The sequence below is a fragment of the Hypanus sabinus genome, chromosome 11 (genome assembly GCF_030144855.1).
Source record: "Hypanus sabinus isolate sHypSab1 chromosome 11, sHypSab1.hap1, whole genome shotgun sequence".
In the NCBI taxonomy this organism is placed as follows: domain Eukaryota; kingdom Metazoa; phylum Chordata; class Chondrichthyes; order Myliobatiformes; family Dasyatidae; genus Hypanus; species Hypanus sabinus.
Genome location: NC_082716.1, coordinates 36,008,065 through 36,035,310, shown reverse-complemented (window position 1 = coordinate 36,035,310; position 27,246 = coordinate 36,008,065). Strand labels below are relative to the sequence as shown.

Sequence of the window (27,246 nt, the reverse complement as noted above, 5' to 3'; positions counted from 1 at the left end):
CAGGTTCGATTTTGTCATTTAAAAAAAAATTGGATAGGTATATGGACCGGAAAGGAACGGAGGGTTATGGGCTGAGTGCAGGTAGGTGGGACTAGGTGAGAGTAAGCATTCGGCACGGACTAGAAAGGCTGAGATGGCCTGTTTCCGTGCTGTAATTGTTATCTGGTTATGTGAAAGTGAGTGCAGATTAATGGAGCAAAAATAACTACAGATCAGGATGGCACTGCTACTTTCTGTTTTTAGCACTCTCTCCTTGGTCATTAACAGTAGAAAACATATTCCGCACCAACCATATGGATCAATAAACTTGAATTACTGATGAATCACAAGATTGGCTGCAGGTGTCTATGTGGAGTGCGGTTGCCTCTTTGATTCTCTCCTTGCAAGAAGATTCCACAGAGTTTGAGCCAGAAGTTTGTGGCTTTGAAATTCCTTCCTATGGATTTGAGCTCAAAAGGGTTGATATTGGCACTCCAGTGCAGTTCTGAAAGAGTACTAGACCAGCTTCTAGATATTAGATAAATGTTCTATTTGCTTCCCTAAGGAGCACAGAAAACATTGCACGGCATTGTAATTAAGGCTAGGCAATATCTATCATGCATCAGCATTAGTAGAGCCGATGGGATTGGTTAATTTAATTTTAAAAGTACATATTTGGCTGCAAATTGCATTGGATGTCATGAAAAGGACCTTACAGTACAAGTTATGCTTTCTAAATTGGAGATTGAAAGGAAAATGTAGAGACACCCAATTTCAAATATTACAGTACACAGCAAGATGAAGGTCAATACTCCTACCTGCAGTAAGTCTGCCATATTGAATTTTTCTCCTGTCAGTTATTCCACCAGAATGTTCAATTGAAATGAGGATTAGCAGCTTAACCTTAGTTTCCCCTGTGGACTTGCTTCCAACTCATACCTAACTGACATCCCAACTAATTCTGAACATCTGTAGGCAGCAGAAGGATCATTTGATATTCCTAATCAGAGCATTCCGGGTAGTACCAAATTTTAACAAAGACAAAGGTCTTGCTCAAAGTTAGAACTGGAATTTCATTGTAAACAAGGTGGGACAGCGGACACCTGATTGGATGAAGACTAACCAATCATGAGGAACGGACAACAGAGGTATAAATACCACCGGATTAGACATACCCAGGCATCATCCCTGATGAATAAGGCAGAATTTGTTATTGAAAAGTTGGTTAAATCAATATTTGTTTGTGGCCAGAAGTCTGAGAAGAGTTTATGTATATATATAAATTCTTATATGCTGGGAAAGAAGCAGGTTCTTTTTTTTTGGTACCAAGTACCTCATATTCATACGTTGTGAACACACAGAAATCCAACATAAAGAGCAAACAAAGTATAGCTCTTTCCAAACTGCTCAATTTCACCAGAACATTCCTCCCCATCCCCCCACCCCTCTGCCACAGATGCTGCATGACATGCTGTGTTCCTCCAGCAGAATGTACGTTGACCCACCTGTCTTTCCCATCAGACACCTGTAGCCCCATCTGCAGATCCCAAATTAGCATCTTCAGAACCCACAGAACTGGACCTGAAGCATGTCACTCTTAATCCCAGGAAACCATCTTAGATTTCTGATTACTATGCGTGGCACTTTTAAACATAATCTGTAAGTCACTTAGCTCTTAATTTAGCTCAAGAATTAAATAACTAAAGTCAACCACCATGTTCAGTGATCAATATTATTTAAGCAGATTATGTGGTCAACACTGTTATTTGTGACACCATGACGTTTTCAATCAGCTGCCTTGGTTTCCTCTATGTTAAGAAAGATTTATTTATTTATTGGGCTACAGAGCAGAATAGGCCCTTCGAGCCACACTGCCCAACAACGAATTTAACCCTAGTCCAATCATGGGACAATTTACAATGACCAATTAACCTATCAATCAGTATGTCTTTGGACTGTGGGAGGAAACCAGAGTACCCAGAGAAAACCACGTGGTCACGGAGAAGATGTACGAACTCCTTACAGGCAGCGGTATGCTGGTACTGTAAAGTGTTGTGCTAACCACTAAGCTACTGTGCTGCCTTGTACATCGTGTCAGGAATATTTTGGGATGATGGAAGATGCTTTATAAATATACTTTTTTTTTAACTACACAAGATTGAAAGCAAAGATTTTTCACCTAATAAGTAATAGGGTGGGAAATAATAAATCACAAGACTGCAATTTCTTTCTATTTATTTATCAAATGTTGTAAATCCAGAGATTTTGCTTGTGTTTTCCTTTAATGATTTCATTTTAATAACTTTGTAACATTCAATATTAGAAATTTACAAGAAACCCTTATGTTATATGGTAGAAAAAAATGAGCATACAATGAATCTGAAAGCTGCAAAGAATATTCAGCACTCAAAGAGTTAAAATAGCTGTGACCCATAACGACCTTGCAGGCACATTTTCTTATAATGTAAGGTCTCACTGGCAACTAAAGGAATCTGCCTCAAAATTGGTGGCAACGGTACTCCAGTGAGCCAGATACAAATACAGCAAGGATTTTTTTTGTTAGAGGAAGCCACCTTCAAAGCAGTCAAGGATATTGTTAACAGTACTAAAGAGATTGTACAGAGCTTCATTTTACACAAATAAAAGAGGTTTAAAAGAATAGATCGTCCCAGATCAGTACAACCTGGTCTTGTCTAGTTTACATCTCTCAATTCCAGAAGGCAGCATTTCAGCAATCTTTTAAAGTAAGAGAACTTTTTTTCTTCCCTCTCACTTCCACATGCTTTGTTAGTTATCTTAATTTTATGCTTTATTCACCATAATTCTTTGGAGAAAGAGAAAGACAGAGAATAACAGACAGAAAGACTGCCTACAATGAAGCAAGGAATACCAGGAAAACTGTCTTTGCCTCAGAACAGTGTGACCTGCTATCCCCTTGAAATCCGAGGTGGTGGAGTGCCAATGTCCACTGTGATGTTTGTGTACATCGGGTACTTGGTTATATTCACCAGTTTGTATTTTAAGGAGTTGATGCCATCTTGCTTCATCGTTAACTTTGTGTTCTGGATTTTTGTAAATCTGTAAAAGAAAGTATTACACATTTCAATATAAAGACAAACCAAAAATGCAGACAGAACAGCTCCCTTTAATGTTCTCTCTCATGGTGACTTTCCAGCATGCAATTAAACAGGAAACCTGTCGAGCTCATAAAAACCAATGTCTGTTTCTGATTTATTTGAAAACTTGGGCCAATGTTATTACTATGTGGAAACATCCACCTAAACTGAAATTATTTTATCATATCCATATAAGAAACGATGGAATCACTTTAAGGAACAGTTATTGTGCTAAGTAATTTATTTATCATTGACTGCTCAAAATAGCATACCCTAATGTCCTGTTCAATGTAAAACTAAGCCATGTTCTAGAAGCCTGAAGCCCATGTGTCAGGGTGGGAAGGCATTACAAGCGGGCAATGTGTTGAAATAGGACATTTGTAGATACCTTTGGAGGGTTCATTTTTTGGTACAACCCTGAAGCAAACTCAATGGGATTACTTTTGACTTTTGAGCAACCAAATGAGAGATTGTACTAGTGAATAATTTTGTCATTGCTGCACAGTGAATTCGAAGCAATGGCCTAATTCATGTTCAAGCTGCAAATGCTGGGCACCAATTAAGACCATGAGACTCTTCCCTCACTATCTCCCAGTGCACCCAATCCTGCCTAACCACTGGTACATGACTCGTGGTAGTGACCTGAATCATCCCAAGGAATTCCATGTTTGTCTTGCTCAATAGGACCCACCACAGAATTGGCTGGAATGTGAAGAGCACACATATCCTGACAACCAAATATAATGATAATTTAAAAAAGATAACCAGATGAATACTTGAAGAGGAAGAACCTGCACAACTAGGAGGAAAGATCAGGAGTTGGAATATTTAGTAGTCTAAATGCCCCTTTCTGTGTCACATCCTCAACCTGACACACAAACACAAGGCAGATGCATCCACTGCATCACTGTCTCAGCCTTCCCAGATGCCTTTTAATGATTTCACCTGTGGACCAGTTGGTCAAATTTCAAAACCTCTGTTAATGAGCCACCTTGGAATGGACAGCAATGTATATGTTTGGACAATCTCAACTAATTGACCTCTGATTGTCACAATGAGACATGGATTAGGGCACCTGTGTTTGGTTGCAGGAAATATTTCTGGATACACATAGCATCCAGGCCTAGCGATTGCTGGATCTTGTTTCTCTGTCATTGTACTAAATGGCTGTAAAAATATCTTTAAACCTGTGGAAACACATCTTAAATCAAAGGCAGTTCTTAAATATGACTTGCATAGAAATTGATGTCCCAAAGAGCAATAAATCAAACTGAGAATTTTCAAAGCAAGACCATTTCCTGATTTGGTGCATTTATTGTCCATCAAAGAAATACTTGCTTAGGATCAGGGTTGGGGTCAAGGTCAAATAAGCAATGCAAGAAATCGAGAGATGCTTCTTTTTGAAAATAATGAAGACTATAAACTAGCAATGTTTCTCTGGAAGGTGCAAAATGAGTTGACAATGCATCCAATTAACTAACCAGCAAAAGTATGAAATTTGAGAAGGATAAAGAACAAAATTCTGAGGTGAAAGGGAGCTTTCCAAAGGAGGAGAAAGCAATAGGTTCATTGGGGAGTAAAATTACATAAAAGCAATGAAAAATTATATTATGATGAGGTAAAATACTAACTTTTCCAAATTATATTTAATAATGTGTTGGAGAAGTGGTACCACAGGATTACAAATGTAATTTAGAGAACACTAGCTAACCGTACAAAACTAAAACAAATGAACCATACAAAAGTGGGAACTGGAAATTTGGCTGCGGAGAATGAAAATATGGAAAAGATTCTAAGTAAATATATTACAAGTTAAGGCGGAGGAAACAAGATAGACATATGAGAGAAAAAATGATAGATACTTAGAAAACACAGGATTATAGAAAAAACCATAAAACCACAGTGAATCTGTGGAATTCATTGCCACAAGCAGCTGTGGAGGCCAACTCTTTGGGTATATATAATTCTTGATAAGTCAGGGTATTAGTGAATGCGTGGAGAAGGCAGGAGATTGGGACTGAGAAGGAACTGGATCCACCATGATGAAATGGTGGCACAGACCTGTCGGCCCAATTCTGCTCCGATAACATATGGTCTTATGGTCTAAAATCTTTACAGATGTATTATAGATCAATGGGATTATCTAAAACACAGCAAATAAAACCTAATGGAACGTTGTGAACATTGGAGGGAAATATGAAAATGAATCTCAATGAAATGATGCTAAAAGATATCAAAGAGGCACCTCAGGTCAAATAAATAATTCCTTGATTGCATAATTAAGCCCATAGAAAGGCCAATAAATTTTGTGACTTTTTAACATATGCTGTGTATATATACAAGCAGCAAAGATTCACCAGCTAACCAATGAAGTTAGAAGTTAACATTATGTAAGGGGGCTTGACAAACCATGCCGTTTTCTTTGCACAGAGAAGGTCAGGGATATTTAACAAATAGGGAATGATTAATCCAATTTATATAATAACAGAAGAAAATTGCACCTAACCCTGCCATTCAATGATCATAGCTGATCTGCTTCAGGTCTCTTCTTCTCTACACCGGTTCCCCATAACCCTCAATTCCCTGATCTTTTAAAAAAATTATCTACTTCCTCTTTAAATACCTTCAATGATCTCACTTCCACAGCTCTCTGGGGCAGGGAATTCTTGTTTTCTTAATTCACAGGATGTGGGTGTCACTGGCAGTGGTAGTATTCATTGTGCAACCCCATTTGCCCTTGAATTGAGGAGGAAATTAAGATTAGGATCTGGAATCACATTTAATAAGACTGCATAAGGGTGGCAAATCCCCCTCTTTGAATGGTCATTAGTAAATAAGTTGATTTTTTTTGACTATAATCAACTGTTTACAGTTTCAAGTAACATTGCTTTTAATCCATTGAGTATATTTAAATTCCATAGATGGAATAGAGGGATTTGATCTTATTTCCCAGGATCAATCGTCCAGGCTGTTGCACGCTAGGCCAGTAGTTTAACCACCATGCTACAATTATGCTGTAGAATCACAAGGGATGAGGAATCATTTTGCACAAATTATTAGAGCATGCCACAGTTAGATCTGCAAGTGACCAACTACTGTTCTCCAAAGATGAATCCATAAACTGGATTCACAAATTCAGTTCACTTAAGTAAATTAGCTTGTGATTGCTTTAGAGATGACTACAATAGTACATAAAATAAATCCCTTTACCCTGGAAATTATTTACACACTTCCAAAAATGAGATAATTCCTAAATAAATAATCTGATTTGCATTTTTTTCTATAATTACATCCACTGTGGCATTAATTTTGCCCTTTTTCTTAGTTGTGGGCATCACGGTTTCCTTTAATGATAAATTACAATCATTTGCCAGGAAATAACAGGATTGGATGTAGTACAGATGTTGCAATGGAGAGTGGCAGTGTGAATGATCACTGAGGAAATAGGGGATAAGCGTCAGAGATCAAATTGCTGCAAATAACTAAAAGAATTTAGGCACCTTTGCCCTAGATCAAACTACTGTAGCACTATTTCTATTTCACTGCCAGGAAGCCACAGACATGTACCTTTATCATTCAGCATCCTGGTTAATATTGAAAGAGACAAGTGAGTAATTGCAAACATTTATTCCTCACTTCTCTTTGAGTGCACTCAACACAGTCGGTCTCCCAACTGCCTAAATGCTGATTCAGGATGTCCAATCATGACAGGGAATTTGATTGTGGAGGCTCCCTGAGGAAATTTCAATGGAAAGTCCACCTTTTGACGGTTTTTGGATAACAGATCTTAGATAAATTTTGAGATCTGGCCACAGCCTTCTGTTTAATCATCAGAGCCCAAGTCAATAGCTTGGAAGTTTTACAAAAATCAATAAAAACAATCAAGACCTGAAGTTTCCTGATGACATTCCTAGTAAAGAACAGCTGATTACATGTCTGGGTGTGCAAAGATAGAGGAGCAGAATTTGGCCATTTGACCCATTGAGTCTGCTCTGCCATTTCATCATGGCTGATTCATTTTTTCTCTTGCTTTCGTTCCTTGAGTAATCAGGAATCCATCAACCTCTGTCCTAAACATACCCAATGACTTGGCCTCCACAGCTGCCTATGGAGGCAGATTCACCACCCTCTGGCTAAAGAAATTCATCATCTCCGTTGTAGATGAACATCCTTCTATTCTGAGGCTGTGCCCACCACAGGAAAACATCCTCTCCACATTCACTCTGTCTAGGCCTTTCAACATTCAATAGGTTTCAATGAGATGTCCCTTCATTCTCTGAATTCTCTACTTTTGCCTCTCTTTTACACTTTATATCTCTCAAGAAACTTTTGGTATCCTCTTTTATGTTATTGGCTAGCTTGCCTTCATATTCCATCTTTTCTTTCTTTATAACTTAATTACCTTTTGTTGGTTTTTAAAAGCTTCCCAATCCTCTATCTTCCCACTAATTTTTGTTCTATTATATGTCCTCTTTTTGGCTTTTATGTTGGTGTTGACTTCTCTTGTCAACTATGGTTTTGTCAACCTGCCTTTCGAATACTTCCTCTTCCTTGGGATGTACCTATCTTGCACCTTCTGAATTGCTCCCAGAAACTCCAGACATTGCTGCTCTGCCGTCATCCCTCTAGTGTTACCTTCCAATCAATTTTGGCCAGCTCCTATCTCACACACCTGTAATTCTCTTTACTCCACTGCAATACTGATACATCTGATTTTAGCTTCTTCTCCTCCTCAAATTGCAGGGTGAATTCTATCATATTGTAATCAGTGCTCCCCTAACGGTTCTTTTACCTTAAGCTCTCTAATCAATTCTGGTTCATTGCACAACACCCAGTACAGAATAGCTGATCCCCCTGTGGTCTCTACCACAAGCTGCTCTAAAAAGCCATCTTGTAGGCATTCTACAAATTCCCCCTCCTGGAATCCAGCAACAACTTGATTTTCCAATCTACCTGCATATGTAAATCCCCCATGACTATCATAACATTGCCCTTTCTACATGTATTTTCTATATTTTTTAATTTGTAGACCACATCTTTGCTACCGGTCGGAGGTCTGCATATCACTCCCATCTAGGTTTTTTTTACCCTTACAGTTTCTTAGTTTCACCCACAAGTATTCTACACCTGATCTTATGTCACCTCTTTCTAATGATCTGATTTCATTTTTTACCGATCAAGCCATCCCACCCAGAAACTGGAAAGGTTTATGCCAAATTGAATCTTAGGCCAGTTCACAATTTCCTTTTTGAAATAATACTAGAAACCCAAATCCAAATATGGGCCTTGTGGCATCTTGTGGTGTTTTATGTTATTAAAGAAATTAAAGTTCTTCAGGAGGAAGCCTTTATGTTTCATGACAGAACAACTTTTACTATTTTCCTTGGGTCTCAATCCTGCTCTCTGCATGTCAGTTGAAATCCTCTGCCCCAATCACTGTGACTCCAATCCCAACTTCCAATCCCACCTCACTACAAGCTAAGCTTTGTATCTCCATACATCATTTCCTTAATCCAACATTAAGCTCCACACATCGCTGTCTCCACTTTTCCACTAGCCCCAGCTATGGGTTCAATTGCCTCCTACACCCAGTGAACAAGGATCACATCGATGTTTGTGGATAATAACTTTAAACTTATTAAATATCAGTTTCCATTCTTTCACCTTCTTTAAATCAAATCAAAACCTAAAGTTTGGAATATCAGCAGAATCCAACTGCAAATAATTTCCAATGACATTCTGAAAGATGCCTCCATAAAACCTTGTTCAATCCGTACATCCATTGATGAGAACGCACCACTATGTTTGAGTCTGGCCTTCTGCTGAACACTTAATCCATTTTTTGATGTTTTAAAAGTGAAGCACTTTAAAACAATGTATTAGATGGGTTGAGGTTAGTGATGGATGGCAAAGGCCTCTTCTAATTGCTTAACTGTAATGTGTCTGGTTCTTATAAATCCCTGTATTCTCCAAGTGACTGATTGACATTGTCAATCAGGTCATTCCTCTGAATGAGGATGGATTTTATGAGAAGAAGCAATATTTTACCAATTTGCACAATGGTCATTAAACACCTAGGGCAAGGAATATCGTAATCTCAAAAAATACATCTAAATTAGCACATTATGGGAACACAAACCAGCCATCCTGTGAAGTTTTAAAGTGTTTGAGGCCAATTAGAATTGATGCAAGAAAGCCCGGCCAGGGCGTGCATGATCACTTACTGCCGATGATAAGGGTGCACAAGAAATCAGGTCTGTTTGTGCATTAGTTGGACAACTGGGGTCTATTCAGGGAACAGAAGAAGGCAAGGCTGGACCATAGCTGGAACTGGTGGAGGAGTAGGTCAGTCATATGCAATCATGCCAGGGTCCACTGTGGGTGTAGAGGTGATGGTGAATTGTGGAGTGGAGATTTGGATTGGCTTGGATCTGATGGCAGTGAGGGTGGGAGGTTAAGTCGGGGGAAGGGGCAGGAGCTTGTTATATTGCCAGACAGTACATAGAAAAGGAGTGAGATCCAATGAAAAGTGTTAAAGCAGGACCCACAGGCCAAAAGATCAATGCATCAGAGTTCCAAACAATGCAATAGTTAACAAAAGTTAGGAAAGTTCCTTTTATTAACTAAGTCTTGAACAAACAGCAGTCTTTTGATAGTGTCATCTCATTGTCTGGACCTAGGAAACATTTTGAATTGGCAAAAAGCAATAGAAATCCAATAGTACCAATGACAGAAAATTAAAAAAAAACATAATATCCTGCATTTCTTAAATTGCAACTTACTTTAACTAAATAAAATATTATTTATAAGAGAGGTTTCATTTCAAAACTTCGGTGAATTCATAGTTAGCTCTCCATTGCTTTAACTTTCAATGGTTACTAGTAAATGTTAAAGACCCATCTTGCTTCTGACCGACCAGATGCTAGGCAGACACACTAGGGAATGTATTGTGCAGGAATGAATGAGTCATGATCCATTAATGGATGTGATGGAAGATTAAAGATGAAATCTTCAAACAAATCTCTTCCTCAGCCAATAATTTTAACCCCCTACCTCCTCCTCTACCAGGGGCTAACAAAATGAAAAGGTTGTCAAGCAGGAACATTAAAGGTCAGGATACATTTTTGTTGTTAGGATTCTAAAGATCACTTAAAATGATCACTTATTGTCCTTAATTTTATACTTTCTCTCCCTTATGACTCATATGAACTACAAGCAAATATAATTTGAAGGTCTGCCAGATATTATGGCCCTAATGGAAATCAAACTCTCAAATCCACTGCTGCCGTCCCCTAAATTTCTTTGACTAAAATCTCAGTTAAGTCATTTTCCACCTCTTGATGTCTTGTTCTTATCAGCCATTCCTTGATAGATTCCAGCTTCCTGTTCCTTTACAATTTTCCACTTAGGATCTGATCCAAACCGCCAAGCTCTAGTTATGGAGATGGAAGTGATTAGCAAAGAAACACGCAGAAGTCTAGAAATGAAAGGATAGAAGTACCAGCCTACTCACAGTAAGATTATAGCTGTTTAAATCTAAGCATAAACTACAGTCACTGAGTACTATGGGTAACTGATACTTCCATCGTCTACTCGTAAGTAAGGCAAAAGATTCTCCAGAATGTCTCTCTCCAAATTAGGAAATAGATGGGAAAATACAAAATTGTGACTGCTCTTCAGAATATGCTGAATATATTGCACGATTTTCCGTGAAACTGAAGAAACTGTCAGACTATTGGCTGCAACTTATCAGCAATCAAATACCGTTACCCATTAGGGCTGGCAGAGAGAATAAATTTGTGCAGATGCAAATATTCCCTAACTTTCCAACATAGGTTATTACTTTGTAAGAAAAGGGCTTCATAGTGTGATAACTTGGCATTGTAAGAAGCAGCTTTTCTTTTTCACTAACAACTTTTCATTGCAGGCAAAGCTTTTAGTTGCTCCAAGGAGACTTGGATCCTATCCTGACTCAGTACCGTGGTGGAGCAGCAGATGACGCTGTTGGGTTGCAACTGAAAGAGGCTTTGTTGACCATCTTCCCAACACTGCTTTCCATATGAGAAATAGATTTGTTCAAAAAGTCGCAACTTTTCTTAACATTTAAAAAATACATTAAAAGCAGGTATATTTCACCAGCCTCTGTCGAATTAATTACATTGGAAGTAACTTCTAGCTCTATGACTCCAAAGATAGACAAGAGACCATGGAATAGAGTTGGGGGAAGGGGAGGGGTATTGGAATAGTCATTAATTGGAAAAAAAATGGGGAGAAAATCAGTTCATCCTGCTACAATGCTACTCCTCCCAATACTACAGCGCAAGTTTAGACTTGGCTAAATAATTTGCCGATGTTTGCCCCTAAATGGACTGAGATTGGCAGTGAAGTAGATTAGTTGCTTCCGCTGTGGGTTTACTTGAGCATGGGGAATGCAGCAGTTGAAGAGAGGCCAAGAGCCCAGATTGACCAAGCGCATACTTTTGCGTACTGCTGAGAGATCAGGGCAAGCAGGAATGGCTCATCCTGTCAGTCATACCTCCTGATGTCCACCTGTGATCTACCCCTGCCTCTCAAAACATTCAGACCAGATGAAGCATCTTGACCCAAACTACTTCCCTCTGCGTATACTGCCTGCCCGACTGACTTCCTCCAGCAGTTTGTAGTTTGCTCCTGGTTCCAGCATCTGCAGTCTCCTATCTCAAACCATGGTTCCTGACCATATTTAACTCCTTGCTGCCTTTGTGTTGTGAATCCCACACTCCTTAAATTCTAGTAGTCATAAGCACTGCAAATTCCTGATCTCACTTTCCCTGTCAGCTATGCTTCGAAACTCACTGACCCTCCTCCCATCAATGCCACAGTCATTTTGAATGCCAGAACAGTCTCCATAGGCCCAGATTGTCTTGCATCCCTTAGTCTCCCACCTGGCAACCATTTTTCAATCTAGTCAAATGCCTTAAAAAGGAGAACGTCATTCCAAGTTAATTATAAGACTTCTTGTAACAGAGGGCCTCTGGAGTAAGTTATCCCTCCTTCGCAGGAAGAGCATGGGAAACTAACTCTAGCAGTGAACTCAAGAAGTTTGCTGACTTTGTTTGGTTTTTTAAGGGTAACATACTGTACATCCCACTTCTTTTCATCATGCTAATACAGAGGACTAAATATTTATTTTCTTTAGGGTGGATGGATGTGGACTACTAGTACTTGCTCCAGATTTTCCATCATATGCTCAGTGGAGATCAAAAATCTTCCATCAGAATACAGTGAAAACTCCACATGATGTAGGGATGATGGAAGGGGAAAAAATCCAAGTGCAACATTTTTACATTAATATTACAAGAATACTTACATCAATGATTCTCAGATTAGCTTACTTGCATACCCATTGAGCAGTGAAATGTAAAACTACCGTGTAAATTAGGTAAAATCTATAGGGAGACATACAAAAGTGGAGTCATTACATGTCTGCTAATAGATTGCACCTACTGAATTCTACACGGGTGTTGTAACATTCACTGTTCAAGAAGGCTTCTAGCTGGAAAAAGCACCTGTAAAATGGAGCATCCTTGTTAAAAGGCTAACAGAAACGATCACAGAAATCACTGGTGACATTAAGCAGATGTTGTAGGTTCAGACTCTTGCTGAGAACTGTCTGATTTGCATTTCTTTGATGTACGATGACTTGACTTGTTGAGTGTCTTCAGCATCTTCTGTTGTGAATTTACAGAAACTGCAGTATTGTTCTTAAATTAACAGTGCTTGGCTCACTCACTTTAACTGTCAGCTTGTTTGACTGCAGGTCTCAAGAATCTGTTTGGACCATGACTGCCTGCTTCAGAAGCAGCTGGAACGCCATTCCGAGCGACGCATGAGAGCAGGTTCTCAGGCAGAGAAGATCACACTTTCACTGAGTTTGTTAAGCAAGCCTGACTGAGTTCAGTGTATATAGACAGCTGGATATCAATGTCAGCAAATATGCCAGAGATATCATTTGTACCACATGGATGGAGGTGGCATTGGCCTTGAATGTCAAGTCACCCTCAGGACCTCAGACCTGTAATGCAAATAGTTCTACGTGGTGCTCAGGGTAGGGAAAGGAACACACAAGCTGTTCTCACTTTATTTCCTTGTTCTCCCTTGGCAACTGCACATTTTAAAGCAACAGCTGCAACTAACCATTCCCAGTATATTCTGTTACATGGAGGCATTAATGTGTGCACTTTCTCAATGGTTATCTAATTTGCAATCACAACCTTGCAGTTCTTGGGAGCATTTAGATAAAAGATTCTTTCCTTTAGATTTTCCTAATAATATTTCTTAATACATCGGTTATTAAAAAATACCCTTCCCCTATTCTGCCATTTTCAGAAAGGTTTATTCAGTTCTGGATGCCCACCTCTGCTCTATCCTCTTCCACAGAATAGTATATAAAATAACACAGGTAGGGTTTGGGGAATGAGGTGAGATGGATTTGGAAGGGATAAATTACCAGTTTTAAAAGTCAAAGGGGAGTTGATGGGCGTCTGTGAGAAGGTCAATGCAGATGAAGTTTGGGGAAAAAGGGCCAAAAGCATTTACTCCACTGCAATGGAGTAAATGGACCAATGGATGCAATGGACCAAATTACTTCCTTTGATGCTGCATTTAGTAATTAATTACAGGCTTTACCACCGTTTAAGTGGAGATATTTATTTGCATTTCTAAGCACTGGCCTGAAAATTTTGACGCATTGCATCATTTTCTCAAGTATCAGAAAACCAAATTTCCTTCCAGGGTGAAATGTAATTACCCAAGTGTGACACCTTGAAAGAAAATGTCTTTTCACCACTTTTCCCTTTAAGTAGAAGGTATCAAATATCAGAACAGAAAGTGTGGGGAAGTGGAAAAGTAACAGCAGTCTGATCTGGAGGCCCAAATTATTGACCTCGAGCCATGAGATCAAATTCCTTCAGAGTAACTGTGGAAATCAAATATAGAGTTAAATAAATTTGGAATAAAAAAACAAATTTTAGAAATGGCAACAGTGAAACTACAAAGTTGCTGTAAAAATTACTCTGGCTCATTAACTTGTGTCAGAGATGGAGATTTGCCATCATTGCCCATTGTAGACTACATACGATGCTAGACCCACCAGTTCAAGCTGAGTGCTTTCAGTCGGTCAACTTTAGCAATATCTTCCCTTTAAATCTTGATAGTGCTCCCTCTTTATCTACTTTCTTGATCTTAGATTTGTCAGCTTTTAAATGTATGGTTTTGTGATACATTAGGAGCTTCATTTCTTCTACACATGGAAATGACAGAGACGATGGAGTAGAGTGCTCTAATGTCAGCCTGAGGTGTTTGAAAGAGCAGCACTCCATTTGCCCATTAGAGTGTAAATCTCATTGTAGTGTACTCATTTCAGAAAATAGCTTCATGTCTCAATTAGCCTTTCAAGATATCTTTTTCATCTGTGATCTGATTTGAATCTGTGCCCAGATAATTAAGTATTCATTCCAATACCTGCTGCAACGTTTGAGTTGATAGAGATTACTACAATCACTGGTACTGCACAAAAACTTACCTGTCAATGCACAGAGCCATGGCCTGGATCACTAACCCTTATAGCCATGCACAGTTCAGTAAATCCCTTGCCAAGAACTCCCCAGCTAAGTGAAGAACATGAAAAAGACAGCTCTGATCTGAAAATTCTGAGATCCACTCTTTATATTGATCATATAAAATCACTCTGAACTTGTAATGATTGGTAAGCCACCTGTCTCTGGCCTTTGTTTACAATAAAGCATTATACTTGTCCAAGGCAACACACACAAAACACTGGAGGAACTCAGCATGTCGGGCAGCATCTATGCAAAAGAGTAAACAGTCGAAGTTTTGGCTGGGACCTTTCTTCAGGACTCAGGTCTCTTTACTCTTTTCCACAGATGCTGCCTGAACTGCTGAGTTCCTCCAGCATTTTGTGTGTGTAGGTTTGGACTTTCTCATACTTGTCCACAGTCCAGATGTGGATTTTTGATGGTCAATATGTTATCAGTGGGCCAAAGGGTCTGTTTCCGCTCTGTACGACTCTATGACACCTATATTTTTGTTCTCACCCAACAGCTGGCTGCCTCACCTTGAGCAGGGGTACTATGCAGACTGTTTGCTCCAATAACAAAGGACACTGGCGTTCCCACAATTTCCGCAATAGTTTAAACCCAGGTTCACAGTTTGGCTGTGTGTACAGTCTGCCCTGAGCAGTGGAAAAAAAACTATTTTTTCCCCAGTAAATTCCTAAATGCACAAAGAACAATAGGGTTTTATGGATGAGAATAATAATGAGAATACAAAAAATACAGCCCAAAAAGTTACACTTGTTACCTACCCTTCCTATATTTCACTTACTTGTTCACATCTGCTGAATTGCAGCCTGAGTAATACAGAGACATCTGCAGCATTATGCCAACGAAGGGTATACTTGGCACACTGCGAGTTTCTCCTTTCTCCTCCATTCTGTGCCATGTCACACTAATGTGAACATAATCTTATTGAAGATTGCTGAAGGTTTGACTTTTCTCAATCTCAGTCACCCAGAGCCACTGACAGACCAAAATGCTCAACCCCACTGGACCAGCGGCTCGGTGTAATGGATCTGCACCCGAGGGGGTATACTGTAAATGTCTATGTCAAAATTACCTCTGGGGGTTGGGCTCATTGTGCTTGTCACGTTCATGCTTTATCATTCGGTATTTTCCAATCCTGGAGTCTGGTCGGGACACTTTCATACCTTTCAGCGTTATTCTGGAAAATAAGAACAGATTGCAAAAAGCATCACAGAAGGGTCATTGGAATAACCAACAAAAATACAAGTACAGCCCAAAGAATGATCTTAAGGTAACTTCCAGGTATGTGACTCCAAGTTTCTTCAATACACTGACGCAAAAATCATTAACTCCTTGGTGTAATGGCCAGAATACAGCAATGCTAATGAATCCAGAGACACTGTGCAATGGGCCAGAATTTACTGTCCACTACATTTATCCCCATGTCTCCATAAACACTCGAAAATCTTTACAGTTGTACTGTGCAGGGCACTCTGACTGGCTGCATCATTATCTGGGTGGGGAGCTACTGCACAGGATCGAAGTAAGTTGCAGGAAGTTGTAAACTCAGTCAGCTCCATCATGAACACAGCCTTCACAGCATCCAGGACATCTTCAAGGAGCAATGCCCCAAGAAAGTGGCTTCCATCATTAAGGATCCTCATCACCCAGGTCATGCCTTGATCTCATTGCTACCATCAGGTAGGAGGTACAGAAGCCTGAAGGCACACACTCAGCAATTCAGGAACAGCTTCTTCCCCTCTGCCATCCGATTTCTAAACGGACATTTATACTACCTCACAACTTTTTAAATTTCTATTTTTTGCACTACTTATTCAATTTGACATTTCAATATATATACACTTACTGTAAATCAGTTTTTTCTGTTATTATGTATTGCATTGTGCTGCTGCCACGAAGTCAACAAATTTCATGATATAAGAGGGGTGACTGATAAGTTCGTGGCCTAAGGTAGGAGGAGATGAGTTGTACAGCTCTCGTTACATGCACATGCAGTTCAACTCTGAGTGATTATGCAGAAAGTTTGAAGTTAATAACTCACCACAGGTGATTGATAAGTTCGTGGCCTAAGGCAGACGGAGAGGAGTTATACTTTCTGCATAATTACTCAATGAGTTAAAATGCGCATGCATGTAACTCAACCCCTTCTACCTTAGGCCACGAACTTATCAATCACCCCTGCTGTGGACACTTTCTGGAGGTCCAAGATCCGTATACTCCACGACCTCTGGACTAAGTGTGTAAATGTAGGAGGGGACTATGTTGAAAAATAAATGTGCTAGGTTGTCAAAAATTGACTCCTTCTACCCTAGGCCACAAACTTATCAATCACCCCTCATGTACCAGAGATATTAAACCTGATTCTGATTCCACTGCAGGGCTCTGCCTTCATGATCCATTGATGTAGGCGCTGATTGAATCTGAATCTGTCTTAATATAAAACGGCAATAGGTCTTGTAACAGGAGTGAGTGGGAGAATCAAAAAAAGATATGACTGTGAAAAGACTGAAAGACAACTTGTTTCGGGCTGAGACCCTTCATCAGGACTGGAGTGAAAAGCTAAGGGTAATAAGGTGAGGGAGGGAGAGGGAAGGAAGAAACACAAGGGAATAGGTGAAACTGGGAGGGAGGGGTGTGGTGAAGTAAACAGCCGGGAAGCTAATAGTTGAAAGAGATTCAGGGCTGGAGAAGGTGGAGTTTGATAGGAGATGACAGAAGCCCATGGAAGAAAGAAAAGGGGGGGGGGGGGGAGGAGCACTGGAGAGAGGCAATGGGCAGGCAAGGAGATAAGGTGAGAGAGGGAAATGGGAATAGGGAATGGTGAAGGAGAGGTTGGGAGGCATTACTGGAAGTCTGAGTAATCAATGTTCATGCCATCAGGTTGGAGGCTACTCAGACGGAATATCAGGTGTTGTTCCTCCAACCTGAGCATGGCCTCATTGCGTCAGTAGAGGAGGTCATGGATAGACATATCGGAATAGGAATGGAAGTGGAATTAAAATGGGTGGCCTCTGGAAGATTCCGCTTTTTCTGGTGGACAGAGAGTAGGTGCTCGGTGAAGCAGTCTCCTAATCTACATCGGGTCTCAATGATATACAAGAGGCCACACTGGGAGCACCAAACACAGTATGTGATCCCAACAGACTCACAGGTGAAGTGTCACCTCAGCTGGAAGGACTGTATGGGGACCTGAATGGTAGATGTAGTACTCGTTCTGCTTGCAAAGATAAATGCCAGGAGGGAGATCAGTGGGGAGGGAGGAATGGACAAGGGAGTTGTGAAGGGAGTGATTCCTGCGGAAAGCAGGAAGTGTGGGGGAGGGAAAGATGTGCTTGGTGGTGGGAGACCACTTCACTGAGAATCTATGCTCCATTCGCCAGAAAGAAATGGGATCTCCCAGTGGCCACCCATTTTAATTCTATTTCCCATTACAACATGTTAGTCCATGGCTTTCTCGACTGTCACAATGAGGCCACACTCAGGTTGGAGTAGCAACACCTTATATTCCGTCTGGATAGCCTCCAACCTGATGGCATGAACATCGATTTCTCAAACTTCTGGTAGTGTCCCCATCCCCCATTCCCATTTCCCACTCTCACCTTATTTCCTTACCTGCCCATCACCTCCCTCTGGTGCTCCACACCCTTTTCCTATTTCCATGGCCTTCTGTCCTCTCCCATCAGATTTCCCCTTCTCCAGCCCTGTATCTCTTTCACCAATCACCCCTTCTTTACTTTACCCCTCCCCTCCATCCCAGTTCCACCTGTTACTTATTGTCTTGTACTCCTTCTCCCCGCCCCACTCCCTTACTCTGACTCCTCATGCTTTTTTACTCCAGTCCTGATGAAGAGAGTCAGCCCGCAACGTCAACTGTACTCTTTTCCACCTCCAGCATTTTGTATATGTTGCTTGGATTTCCAGCATCTGCAGATATTCTCTTGTCTGTGATGCAGACCATGCAGTCCTCTTGCCACAAACAATATGCAGGAAGTACAGAAGCCTTAGGTCTCACACCATGAAGTTCAAGAACAGTTATTACCCTAAACCATCAGGCTCCTAATTCATTATGGATAACTTCATTCACCACTATGCTGTTTATTTGCAATTTGTCCTCCTTTGCACATTGGTTGTCAGACCTTGTCTATTTATGCATAGTTTCATAAAATTCTGTTGTATTTCCTTTTTCCTGTAAGCGCCTGAAAGAAAATGAATCTCAAGGTATTATATGGTAAAGTATATGTACTTTGATTACAAATTTATTCTGAAACTTGAAGCTTAAGCTTTACAATATGTCAAAGCTGTCAGACTTTGCATGTTTCTGAATACAGCTTCAAACGGTTTCTGAGAGATTAAAAATCCATTAAACAACTTTAACCACTAAACAATTATACTAATTTTGACAAATTATCTTTCTTACACTTGCAAGCAATCAAATGCAAAAACTGTAAATAACCTCGTTCACCATCCTTACAGTTGAATGAACTAACTTTCCCTGCACCAGGTCTGACCTAATACATGTTTAGTCGATAGACTCTGAATTGTACCTGCCGGAGAATTACCCAAGTTTACAGTCCAGATTTACAGACTGTATACACTGGTGTGCAGATTCAAAATTACTAAGGACTAAGCAGCACATTTGGTACAAAGGTGTTTGAATGGAAGCAGCCCCAAACTTCCTGACAATCCCGGAGTCAACTCGATATCACACTGCCAACATACCGCTGTAGGTTCTACCACAATATATGCCAAAGGCCACCAAAGAACTCAAAGCATTAACTAATGTTAATGAAACAATTTCATACACAGCAGGACTATAATTTCATGGTTTAGATGACAGTTATAATTGGAATCCATTGTCCTCTATGACCTTTGTCCTCATTTTGTTACTGTAAACAACACTTGCCTTCTGAAATGCTCTTTATTTTCCTACCTGCATTATCATTTTGTCAAAGTTCCCTGGTTTGTGGTCTCTTCACATGACCACAATGATCCCGTACACTAGGAACCTGTTCTTCTGAAATTGGGCTGATCTTCATCTAGAACTATGTATCAGTAGTCTCTGCTCATTTCCTGCACAAACTTCAGCTCTCCAAAATTTCAGCCAATGCTTTTGATCTCTGATTTCAAAATCTCACTAGGAATGCTCTCCAATTCAGTGGCTAGGCACCCCTGACTGCATTGTCACCTGTGGTTTTCGCTCCCCAATGTGAGATGACTTCCTGCACTAAAAGTATACTTTGCTGCAACTGCCTCCGGCAGCTTAAGACACATTTATGACACACTCAGGAAGAATCCAGATGTGATCCACTTGTAGCTGCACAGGTTCAGTTTGATTTGATGGGAGTTAAATTCTCTTGATATAGGCAATCTGCTTTACTCTTTTGATTGCTGTCTCATCATCTTATTATGTTACCCGAATCAATGAAAAATTCATGTCACTTTCAAAATCAAAGCAAACAGCATACCCTATTGCGGTGCTTTCCCCATAAAATATATACAGATTATATGTTTAGTTCATTTTAAACAGCACAAAGAAGGTTATTTCCCAGGACATTATCAAGGCAAGAAGATTGTACAGGTTGAGCACCCCTTATCTGAAATGCATTGGCCTGGAAGTGTTTCAGATTTTAGAATTACCATCATTTCCAACTCTAAATTCATGTGCTACTGGTAAGCAATCTTTGTCTTGCACACACTTCATCACATGTACTGATGCAGCTGTTCAGCGTGTTAGGTTTTCATCAGTGAGGATCTTGGCAAACTCATCAATGAACTTCTCTGCTGCTTCGTGATCAGCAGATGCTTTATCACCACAAATTGTTAAAAGTGCCTTTTTAAAAATTTCTCCAACCATCCTGCTGAATATTCACAATTATCTAGAATTTCAGTTTGTCGTGATAGATCTTTGTTTGTTGAGTAATCAGCATGCCGGTAAGCCGCACATGTGACTCAGATGCTGACAAATCCACTTGTTCAACACACAATCAGGATTTTCAGTTTCTGCTTAATGCAGAGTTTTTGTATTTTCCATCAACTTCCCTTTACTACATTTGCCAGGTCACTTCTCAGAACAGTACGCGGTGTGTAGAGACCTGTGCATCATGAATGTAACCTTCCCAGAACCTTGTGGAATTTTCCATTTGTGACATTATGTCATTGCCCAGAAAATATTTCCGATTTTGGAATCTTAGATAAGAGGTTCTCAACCTTGTCTGTGTTTTTTACTCCTTTAACATGGTTAGTGTTTCCAGTTATTTTGTTTAAGAATGAAAAGAAATGCAAAAATAAAATATGCATCTAAAATAACTGATATCCTGTATGTTGCTTGTGAAGTTTGGGAGTGGTTGTTGGGAGTAATCTAGGAGTATCTGCAGTGAATTTTGTAGAAGGTACGGATTACAGTGCTAGAGTGGAGAGAAAGTACACTTAGAGCTAAATGAGTGCCAGTCAGGCAAACTGCCTTATCCTTGATGACATTGGGTATATTAGGAGTTATTGGAGCAGCACACAACCACGTGAGTGATGAGTATCCCATCTCACTCTTGACTTTAAAGATCCTACAAAGGCTCTGGGATGTCAGGGGCTGAATCTTCTATCATGGGAAGCCCAGCCACTGACTTGCTTCTGAGGCATACTATTTATGTGGCTGCTCCGTTTCAGCTTTGGGTTATTGGCAATCCCACCCGCGGATGTCTCAGAACTAGTAAGTAGCAACGAATGAAGGGTGGCTGGTTAGAAGCTGTCTTGCTGGAGGTGGTCATCATTGGTGATCTGTGTGGCATTCATATTCCTTGCCGATTTCTTGGCCCAGTCCTGAATGTGGCCCGGGTCTTCCTGCATACAGATGTAGATTGCTTTGATCTTTGAGAATATTTCCTGGATCTCATGGTCCCCATTTTGGCCATCACCTCCTTAGCTCCCACATGTACCTCAGAAAAAATAGCAGCAGGAGTTGGACGACACCACTCGAATTACGAGCAAATATAGTCACTTTGGCTCATGACCTGCTTTATCATGTCACAGGATCATAGCTGATTTCATCTTCAATTTCAAATTATTGATTACCTTTAATCTGCTGTCTATGTACCACTGTGTAAAAATAAATATCAAAGATTCTGCTTCTACTGCCCCTTGAGCTCGAAGGATTTGGTACTCTCCGAGAGAGAGAAAAAATCAGCTAATTTGTTTTAAATGGGAAACCCCTTTGAACACTAGAGAGTTTCAAATTTTCCTACAATGAGAAATTTTCTCTCAAAATCCACTTTGTCAAGAACCCACAATATCATTCATCTTTTAGTCAAGTCCTCTCTCACACTTTAAGCTCTGGCAAATACAAGCCCAACTAACCAACCATTTCTCATAAGGCAACCAATTAGTCAAGTGAACTTTCACTAAACTGCTTCCGATGCATTAACATCCTTCCATAAATAAGGAAACCAATATTGTACACAGTGCAACCACGAGGAAACCTGCAGATGCTGGAAATTCAAACAACACACACAAAATGTTGGGGGAACACAGCAGGCCAGGCAGCATCTATAAGGAGAAGCACTGTTGACATTTCGGGCCGAGACCCTTCGTCAGGACTAACTGAAAGGAAAGATAGTAAGAGATTTGAAAGCAGGAGGGGGAGTGAGAAATGTGAAATGATAGGAGAAGATCGGAGAGGATGGGGTGAAGCTAAGAGCTGGAAAGGTGATTGGCAAAAGTGATACAGAGCTGGAGAAGGGAAAGGATCTCAGGAGGCCTAGGGAGAAAGAAAGGGGGAGGGGGGAAGCACCAGAAGGAGATGAACAGGCAGAGTGATGGACAGAGAGAGAGAAAAAAACAAACAACTAAATATGTCAGGGATTGGGTAAGAAGGGGAGGAGGGGCATTAACAGAAGTTAGAGAAGTCAATGTTCATGCCATCAGGTTGGAGGCTACCCAGCCGGTATATAAGGTGTTGTTCCTCCAACCTGAGTGAAGATTCATCTTCACAGTAGAGGAGGCCATGGATAGACATAGCAGAATGGGAATGGGACGTGGAATTAAAATGTGTAGCCACTGGGAGATCCTGCTTTCTCTGGCAGATCGAGTGTCGGTGTTCAGTGAAATGGTCTCCCGGTCTGTGTCGGGTCTCACCAATATGTAAAAGGCCACACCAGGAGCACCGGACACAGTATACCACACCAGCCGACTCACAGGTGAAGTGTCGCCTCACCTGGAAGGTCTGTTGGGGCCCTGAATGGGTGTATGGTGAGGGAGGAAGTGTAACGGCAGGTGTAGCACTTGTTCCGCTTACAAAGATAAGTGCCAGGAAGGAGATCTGTGGGAAGGGATGGTGGGGGGGGAGGGGGGGACACGAGTGGACAAGGGAGTTGCATAGGGAGCGATCCCTGCGGAAAGCAGAAGGGGGGGGGAGGGAAAGATGTGCTTGGTAGTGGGATCCTTTTGGAGGTGGCAGAAGTTACAGAGAGTTATACGTTGGACCTGGAGGGCACGGAGAATTATACATTGGACCTGGAGGCACTTTCCCCCCACTACTTTCAAATCTCTATCTTTCCTTTCAGTTGTCCTGACGAAGAGTCTTGGCCCAAAACATCGACAGTGCTTCTCCTATAGATGCTGCCTGGCATGCTGTGTTCCACCAGCATTTTGTGTGTGTTGTTTGTACACAGTGCTCCAGGTTTGGTCTCATCAATACCCAATACAACTGAAGCACAACCTGCTTACTTCTATATTGTATTCCCTACATAACATGCAGTAATATTGTTCATTTTCCTAATTACCTGCCATACTTGCATATTAGCATTAACATACTTATATTGCGGTTACAAGATTGTGGCGAAGCAGCACATGAAGCAATTGCTTTTGGTAACCTCATTAAAGTAAAGATATCATCAAGCTGGAAAGAAGTCAAAGAAGATTTATGAGAATGTTGCCTGAATTATAAGGAGAGGTCGAGCAGGCTCGGAACTACATTTCTTGTGATGTAAGAGACTGAAAGGTGACCTCATACTGTATATGCACATAAAATCATGAACGACATAGATAGGGTAAATACCAGGGAAAGGGAACCGTAAACTGGAAAGCATTGCTTTTATATGAGAGGACGAAGATTTAAAAGGACCCTGAGAAGGAACTCCATCATTTAGAAGGTGGTACGTAAGGTACAGCCCCGGAAAATAAAATAGAAGTCCTCAGAGCAAGACTGCAGTGCTTGAAGGGCATCAGAGACTCTTTGGTACTTCACAGAGATATGGCTCACTAGTAGTCTGGACACAATGCTCCAGCCCAAAGGCTTCACCATTCACCCTGTTGTCTGGACAACAGCATCGGATAAGGGCAAAGAGACTCTTAGACTGACGCATGGATATCAGGAAAATGGAGAATTGTTATTAGTGTAGGGGGGTAGGATCAGATTGATCATTAAATTTATATAGATCAGCACAGCATTGTAAGTTGATGAACCCGTACTCCATCATACTTATACTACGTCCTATGAAAAACAGACAATGACACTTCGCTCCATTATATTCTATTTGCTAGCTTGGTGAAGGCATAAGATAGAATAAGGCATCCATCGCATTGGCACCACTGTCCCTGAGAATAAAGCAAAAACATTAGCAGCTGCATTTGAGCAGTAGTTTGTGTCAAACCTTAACCTAGTGCAACACTTCTCCTCGCTGGCACTGCTCACACATTCTAAAGCAGGGTGAAACATATCGTCAGTTTTTTCACACTGTAAAAATAGACTAAATAGTTAAATTGTACTTCACACAAAAATAGCTGAACACAAACACTCTTCAAAGTTACAATATCCCGCATTTTATTCACAGAAGATTTAAGAATTAGAACATGAATATCACATCTGCGCCGATGGATTAACAATATAGTCATCCATGGTGCTGAGACAGGAAAATACACAAAGGTCAATCACAGATACTAATGCTGTTTTAAACTTATAAAACAAGATTTCAAACTCAGTTTGAGAAATATTCAACATAACATGCAATGTCCCAAAAAATATTCCTGAGAATAGCATTAAAGCAGGTTACTTCCTAAAGCTCTTAATATAGAAATGTTATAAAATTATCAGAATGGGAATAAATACCAATTAAGATAATCACTCTAAATTGATTCAATTTAAAATGGTGCATTGGGCTCATAAATCTAAAGATAAATTAGCTCGTTTTTACTCTCATGTAAACCCGATCTGTGATAGATGTCATTCTGAGGTAGCCTCACTGACTCATATGTGTTGGTCTTGCCCTCTTTTCGAAAAATATTGTAAAGATATTTTTGATACATTCTCTACAGTTTTGCACATTGACTTACTACCTCACCCTATCACTGCAATTTTTGGTTTACCAATGATTGATCTGCCCTCTTCAGCTTGGTGGATGATTGCATTTGCTACTTTAATGGCGAGAAGATCTATTTTATTGAATTGGAAAGAAGTGAATTCTCCAACTACATCTCAATGGTTTTTCCAAACCATATCCTGTTTAAACTTAGAAAAAATTAAAAGTGGTACCTTTGATCCCTCCATTACATTTGAAGAAACTTGGAAGCCATTTATCCAATACTTCCATAGAATGTAATTTGACCTTTCCCGATTCCTTTATATTATTTATTAATTTGAGTAGAGGAGTGGAGTCGAAGACGCCAATGATTTTATCTTATATAATAGAATAGCACAGCTTTGTTTAGTTCAGTTTTAGTTCTGTTTAGGTTAGTTTACTTTGTTTTTGATTTTTCAATTTGGGGTTTTTTCCTCATCTTTTTATTTCCCTGTATCTTGTCTGTATTAACAGTTTGGGAGGTCAATTATATTGGTGTTACTTATAGTTTTTACTCACATGTGTTAATTGCCAACAATGTAATCCCACTCCCTTTGTACTATTATGACCGCTATGTATTTGTCTTTGAAAAATTCAATAAAAAGATTGAAAAAGAAAGATAATCACTCTGAAATTTGGAAATAATTATCTTATCTGAAGAACATCAGTGACAATGAAGAAATTAGCAAGAAAACTTCTTGATGTGGAAAAGCAACCATTAATCACTCTATCATCCTACTGAAACACAGAACAACGAATGCAGATGGCAGCATCTTTCTGAAAAGTTGATCAATAATTGGCTTGCTGCTCATAAGATATAATTCAATCTCTGTAAGTACACTAGAATTTTTCCTACTTGGTTCAATATATTGGCATACATACATACAACAATTGAACACACTCTTTAAAGTTTTAATATCCCCATTCAGCTGACACAATTCGCAGAGCACAAGGAAATCACTGTTCTTTAACATTAGATCTGCATCCATGGATTAGCTGGTGTAATTAAATGCAGTAGAAACAGTAAAAAGCTCAAAACACAGTTTGAGAGGAATCCAACATTGCTTTGGTGATTGAATAGGGCTTGAATGCTATCACCGCTTATAAAGTTAAATCATGCAATATGGGAGATAGCAGGGCTTTGATTCCAGATGAGCTCAATGCCTTCTACGCTCGCTTTTAACATCAGAACATGGAGGAATCACTGTGAGCTCCCACATCTCCTGATGATTCTATGACTTCAGTCCTTGAAGATAATGTGTGGGCTTTAGGAGGGAGAACCCAAGGAAAGTTTCCAGACTGGACAGAGTACCTGGCCAAGTACAGAAGGCCCGTGCTGAAGAAGTGGCCAAAGTCCTCGGAGATCTTTACCCTCTCGCTTCGACAGTGTGCGGTACCCACCAGCTTCAAGCAGGCTTCAATTATACCAGTGCCCAAGAAGAGCTCAGCCCCTGCCTCAATGACTATTGTGCAGTTGTATGGACATCCACGGTGCTGAACCATATCAGTTCCTGCCTGAGAGGTGACTTGGATCTGCGAGTTGCCTACTGGAGCAACAGATCCACAGCAGAAACCCTCTCACTGGATCTTCACTCAACCCTGGAGCAAAGATGCATACTTCAGGATGCTCTTTATTGACTACAGCTCAGCATTTAATACCATCATCCCGTCAAAACTAATCAAAAAGCTACAAGACCTTGGCCTCAATGCCTCTTTATGCAATTGGATCCTGGACTTCCTCACTTGTAGACCACAGTCAGTTCAGATTGCAACATCTCCTCCATGATCTCCATCACCACTGGTGCACCACAAGGCTGCGTGCTTTGTCCCCTGCTCTACTTGCTTTACACTTATGACTGTGCGGCTAAGCACAGCTTCAATGCCATACTGCTGATGACACCACTGTCATGGGCCAAATCAAAGATGGTGACAAATCATCATATAGGAGGGAAACTGAAAATCTGGCTGAGTGGAATCATGACAGCCACCTCTCATTCAATGTCAGTAAGACCAAGGAACTGATTATTGACTTCAGCAGAGGGAAACCAGAGATCCATGAGCTAGTCTTCATTGGAGGATCAGAGACGGAAAGGGTTAGCAACTTTATTATCAATTTAAAAATTAATTTGAACTTTGAATAGTCAAGCAATATGCATGAAAATGTAATAGATACCTTCATTAAACAAAGGCATTTCCTGAACAGATTTTCTCTCATGTTAAATT

General features: G+C 40.3%; 1 protein-coding gene across 3 annotated transcripts in view; it reads right to left on the bottom strand.

Moving 5' to 3' along the window:
* Window positions 1-2,203: 2,203 nt before the first annotated feature.
* Window positions 2,204-27,246, bottom strand: part of b4galt2 (UDP-Gal:betaGlcNAc beta 1,4- galactosyltransferase, polypeptide 2) — a 391,100-nt gene continuing 366,057 nt past the window's right edge. For 2 of the 3 annotated variants that reach the window (XM_059984119.1, XM_059984120.1), the window contains 2 exons: window positions 15,771-15,875; window positions 2,204-3,057 (listed from right to left, as the gene is read on the bottom strand). In XM_059984119.1, coding sequence (XP_059840102.1) covers window positions 2,907-3,057; window positions 15,771-15,875 — 256 coding nt within the window. In that variant the 3' untranslated portion in view covers window positions 2,204-2,906. Of the gene's footprint in view, window positions 3,058-5,718; window positions 5,832-15,770; window positions 15,876-27,246 lie in introns of all 3 variants that reach the window. The other variant, XR_009514727.1, reaches the window with a different exon arrangement.